This window comes from Trachypithecus francoisi, unplaced genomic scaffold (genome assembly GCF_009764315.1).
Source record: "Trachypithecus francoisi isolate TF-2019V2 unplaced genomic scaffold, Tfra_2.0 Contig01579, whole genome shotgun sequence".
Lineage (NCBI taxonomy): Eukaryota > Metazoa > Chordata > Mammalia > Primates > Cercopithecidae > Trachypithecus > Trachypithecus francoisi.
In genome coordinates, this window is record NW_022681442.1 from 1,507,314 (window position 1) to 1,512,500 (window position 5,187).

Genomic DNA, 5,187 nt, shown 5'->3' on the forward strand with positions numbered 1-5,187 from the left:
CTTTTCAAGATTTATTTGGGCGAGTAGTAACTTCCTTGGCCGCGGCTGGGCGCGAGGAGCCGCGGTGCGTGGCAGGGGGCGGCGGCGGCGCTCGGTGGCGCTCGGCGGCGGCGGGGCTCGCGGGGCTCGCGGGGCTCGGGCCGGCTCGCGGCGCCGTCAGGCAGTCAGTCGGCGAGCGTGGCGGCGGCGGCGGCGAGGGGCGCGGCGAGGGGCGGCCGCTCCCATATATGGCGCAGGCACCGCCCCCCGACGTCACCCTCTGACAGCGCCGCTCCCGGGGGCTTCGAGTTTTGGCTCCCGGGAAAGGGTCCATTCCTCGGGGAGAGAGGGCTGAGTTTTGTGCTCCTCCGTCCGCTGCGCGCGCCGCTCCAGGCCCCGCCGCGCCCCGCCTGCGCCCGGGACTGCGCCGCAGCACTCACTGCCCCGTTTATTTGTCTTTGGAGCAGGCGGGCCGCGCCAGAAGCGGGCGATCCCGCAGTGTCCTGCAGCCGCGGACGCCGCCTGGCTAGGATGACACCACGTTGAGCGCGCCTGCAAACAACAACAACAACAAACGCCGCCGCGGCCACCGCGTCCTGCTTCTTCGAAGCGCCGCCGCCGCCGGTGGAGCCGCCTCCGTGCCCCTGGCCGTCCGGAGCGCCCGGCCGCTGGTGTATGTCGCGCCTGCCCGGGACGGGCTGAAGCCGGCGGCGGGGCCGGACCGCAGGCGCCGAGCAGGGCGAGGGCGGCCAGGGCAGCCGCCTGCCGCCGAGCCCCGAGCGCCGCTGCTCGAGGAAACGCTTTCGGCCGGGAGCTGCGGCCGCCGCCAGCAGTTTTCATGTTTGGGATTCAGGAGAATATTCCGCGCGGGGGGACGACCATGAAGGAGGAGCCGCTGGGCAGCGGCATGAACCCGGTGCGCTCGTGGATGCACACGGCGGGCGTGGTGGACGCCAACACGGCCGCCCAGAGGTACGTACCGGCCGCCCCCACGCGCCCCGGTCCCGGCCCCGGCCCGGCCCGGCCCGGCCCCCTCCGCCGGCCGGCGCCGCGCTCCTCACCGGGCCGCTGTCTCTTTCCTCCCGCAGCGGCGTGGGGCTGGCGCGGGCGCACTTCGAGAAGCAGCCGCCTTCCAACCTCCGGAAATCCAATTTCTTCCACTTCGTGCTGGCGCTCTACGACAGGCAGGGGCAGCCGGTGGAGATTGAAAGGACCGCTTTTGTGGACTTTGTGGAGAAAGAGAAAGTAAGTGCAAACATACGATCACACCCTCTCTCTTTCTAGAAGTGGGAGTCAGGCGGTGCCCGCGCGCGGGGGTTCAAGTGCCCCCCTCGGCGGCGGGCACGGCTCCGCCAGGCCACCCCGCCGCCGCCGCCGCCACGTGCGGTCGCCCGGGACCGCTGAGGGCTGGGCAACTTCTCTGCGCCCTCGGACTTACTCGGGGCGAGGAGAACGCTGGGCTTCCAGCAGGAAAGTGACATCACCGCGCTGCTCCGAGCTAGGAATCCTGCCATGTGTGAGGCCGAGAGCCTCGGTCGCGGAGGGGGACCGAGCGTGGTGGCCGCGCCTGACACCGATCGCACTAAATGCAATTATTTATCGTTACTTTCAGGAGCCAAACAACGAGAAAACCAACAACGGCATCCACTATAAACTCCAGTTATTGTACAGCAACGGTAAGTGCCTGCTGCCTGCTCGCCGCCCCTGCAGCGGCTGGCTCTCCTTTTCCGCGCTGGTGAAAGGACATAAAGATTTTGAGATTAAAATGACATGGATGTAAACACGAAATCTTCTCATGGCATAGAAGGAAAACAAAACATAAACGATCAATAAGTCGATGGCACTTCACATGATTAACCGGTGGGGCTTGAAGTAGAAAGTAAAAAAAAGATCGATACAGGCTCCAGCAGAACATCACTTTTAAGTGACTTTTTTCAATTTTGCAAATTAATGTTAATTATTGGGATGGGGGTAGCTCCATAAACGGAGCATAACTTACTTCCTGTGAGCGAGTTTTTTTTGTTTTTTGTTTTTTGTTTTAAATCCTCGAGAGACCTTAGCACGAGTTCAGCCTCTCAGTTTCCATTTGGTGCTTTTTCTTTTCTAAAAATAAACGACCACATGGGCCCACCGCGCGCAGCCACCGGGCCTGCTCTCCACCAGGCAAATTCCTTGCACCTTGAAATGCAAACCCTAAGAGTCTTAAGGTTCTTAATTAAGAAAGGAAAAAAAATTAAGCGAGAAGTGGTGGGGTTCTCTTTCTCCCTTTCAAAGGGATTGCCTAAGTTTTGCTGCATCACCGTGGCAGCAGTCCTGACTTACAGACTTCCTGTGCCCCATGTGCCCTCCCCGAGGTGCAGCACTCAAATCCTGATGAGAATTTGTCTCTGTGTTTTGCAGGAGTCAGAACAGAGCAAGATCTGTATGTTCGCCTCATAGATTCAATGACCAAACAGGTGAGAAAGTTTATGCCTCTGCACGAGTTTTCACTGCTGGGCCTCGGTTGTTCTGGGCTTCAGAGGCAAGGGCACTGATAAATGGATCTCACGTATTTGTTTTCCATTGAGCTTCCTTGACATGCTAATGAGAATTCCATATTTATTGGAATGAATGAAGCGATTGGTAAAATAGTTTATGTTGTCATTAGAACAGGATATATATGCTTTATTAAATGTCTTGTGATTGGAATCATATTCTGTCTTAATTATGGTAATTAATATTTGACAGAAAAATTTCAAGATGTCCCCCCTCTTGTTTATTTTTAAATGCTTCTCTGCTAGGAATCAGTTCATTTGGATTTTTTTTTTCTATAACAAAGGCAGCTAACTCCTAAGCCCATCGAGTTGGACTTGATTAGTTCATTTTTTTTTCTCCTTTCCAGTGTGATGGTCTAGTAACACGAGACGTTTATTTGGATTTAAAAGTTAAATGTGTTGGGGTGAAAAGTCACCTTGTTCTCCTCTAGTCCATCTTCACCTCGCAGCCCCCCAGCTCCATAATTCAAACTCCAAGCTCCAGGGGTCACTCCAACTCGTCCACTGCTCTGCCCCCTCTCCCACCCTCTGTCATACCTTGTAAATAACATAATTACAAGCAGTTCCTTATTAAATTATTTAACCTGTCTTGGTCAACTTTTCCGATGATAACTATTGGCTATCAGTAATGTGATTAAGTGGAGAAAAGTGCGTCATTGCTTTTTGACATTGTGCAGTCTCTGGCTGCTGGTTTTGTGCTGGGTGGTGTGTTGTTGTTGATTTGGTTGTTTTAAAGATTTCCTGCTGCCCCCATTTTCTTAAAATAGAGTGTTGTGGTAGGGAGGGGGGCAGGTCCAGTTTGTAGATTAAATCCACTCCGCACAGATTGTTTTAAAATATGCTTCCAAGCTGGGCTTCACACTTAGAAATGAAAGTGGCTTCTTCGGTTTTGATGCTAACTTTAAGAATTGTGAGCCAAGTAAAGGAGAGCTCGTTGGGGCTTCCTGCAGCCCAGCACATATGCCTCCCACTCTCTGCATGCAATTAGTTTGCAGCTTTTATTTCACCTTTAAAAAGTTTGTCCTTACCTAGGTAGCAAGGGTGTTAGATTTTAATGCCTGCAGCGGTAAAACTGTGTGGTTTTCTCTTAGAGTAAAACAGATCTGACAGGTAAACTAAGGTCTTTCTGACAAAGACAGAGGCGGTGTGCCTTTCTGTAATTATTTCACTCGATTCAGAGAAGCCTCTGGAACTCGGGCTGCTGGTTGACAGGGTGATTTTATTTCCTTTGTATATAATGGCTAAATGTTTTCGGAAATCGCTATAGTCTTAATTAAGAGGCTTATGTAGGCAGCGCTAAGTTTCTCTGTTGTTGCACAGAGAAGGAGGCTTCGTTTTAAGTATACTTTTATTGTTCATTTAGCCTTGTACCTTTGCAGTATAAACAGGGCTGAAAATAAAGGCATTTAATCTCCTCTCACTGACGGGCATGGAGGGGGAAAAAAAGGGAAAGAAATAGCCCAGTAACTGATCAAAGAGTCAATGGCGCTGAACCGACAGTTTATGGATTTCTGTTTGTGCTACAAAATAAAAAATAAATCAAATATAAATACGGGGATCCATCGGAGGACAAGCCACTCTCTCAGAAGCGCTGGTGCCCGCCGCGGCCACGCGCCCTGCAGCCCCCAGGCGGCTCGTTGGCCTGCGGTGACACCCATCACTTCTGTGGTTCCGAGCCGGGTCCAGGCGGGAGGCCGGCGGGTGAGCGGGGTTCCCGGGGAACCTTCCCTCTTCCCAGGAGGGCAGCCCGGGGCTTTGACCAGAAAGGGCTTTGTCCGCCTGGAAGTAGAGGAAAGTGTCAGAAGTGCCCGGGGAGGTTGGAAGGAATTTCCAGATTATTTTCAGGGGTGGGGGCGGGAACCGGCGAGAGGACATCCCTCCCCCTTCCGTGGAATTTTATGCCGGGAACTTGCAGCTCCCAGCCCCGGCTTCCCGCCCCTCCCCCAGTAGACTTTTTTTTTTTTTTTTTCCTTTTCTGTATTTTCGCGAGGCCGGCGGTGGAGGCCTAGCCCCGGCGGGCGGCTCCCGGTCCCCAGCTCGGGTTCCCAGCGGCGGAGCCGGGCTGAGCGCGGCGGTGAGCGCACCTAGGGCTTCGCACCATCTGGCGGAGCCTCTGCTCAAAACCCACCCGAGCGTGCGCGCAGAGACTGTCTTTTTACCCGAGAAAAATCATTGTTAGCAGTTTCAAAATAAACACCAGATTGGCCATTAGCACTTTCTTTCCAAATATCATCCGGCGAGGAGCACGTGGCCGCGCGGGCTCGGGCGCCCGGGGGCCCCGGCACTCCTGCCGGGCGCTGGCGACGCCCCGGCCCACGTGCGGCTGCTGCTCCTGGACCTCCCGTCCGGACTTCCAGGCCGCCAGCAGCGTGCAGAGCCCAGGTCGCTGCCCACCACTCAGGGCGGCCCCGGGGGCTCGGGACGGCGGCCGGTCCAGGACGGCCTGCTCCCCGCGGGCGTCTGGGTTTGGAACGCGGGAAGCCGCGGGGCGCCAGATTTGCCAGAGCCCGGGGAGCGCGCATGGCAGGGCGGGCGCGGCCCTAGGCCCTTGGCAAACTGCTCCTGCGCCGCGACCATCATTCACGGCTTCTTTAGCCTCGGGGCGTTCTGATCGGCCTCTCTCAACTTGCAGATTGGAACTCGGTGTAGACAATGGCCCGAGGACGCGGCCTGG

General features: G+C 55.8%; 1 protein-coding gene across 9 annotated transcripts in view; it reads left to right on the forward strand.

Moving 5' to 3' along the window:
• Positions 1 to 311: 311 nt before the first annotated feature.
• Positions 312 to 5,187, forward strand: part of EBF3 (EBF transcription factor 3) — a 131,549-nt gene continuing 126,673 nt past the window's right edge. For 6 of the 9 annotated variants that reach the window (XM_033178803.1, XM_033178816.1, XM_033178822.1 and 3 more), the window contains exons 1-4: positions 312 to 951; positions 1,068 to 1,224; positions 1,592 to 1,655; positions 2,380 to 2,435. In XM_033178803.1, coding sequence (XP_033034694.1) covers positions 818 to 951; positions 1,068 to 1,224; positions 1,592 to 1,655; positions 2,380 to 2,435 — 411 coding nt within the window. In that variant the 5' untranslated portion in view covers positions 312 to 817. The remainder of the gene's footprint in view (positions 952 to 1,067; positions 1,225 to 1,591; positions 1,656 to 2,379; positions 2,436 to 5,187) is intronic. The other 3 variants (XM_033178848.1, XM_033178809.1, XM_033178826.1) reach the window with 1 other exon arrangement.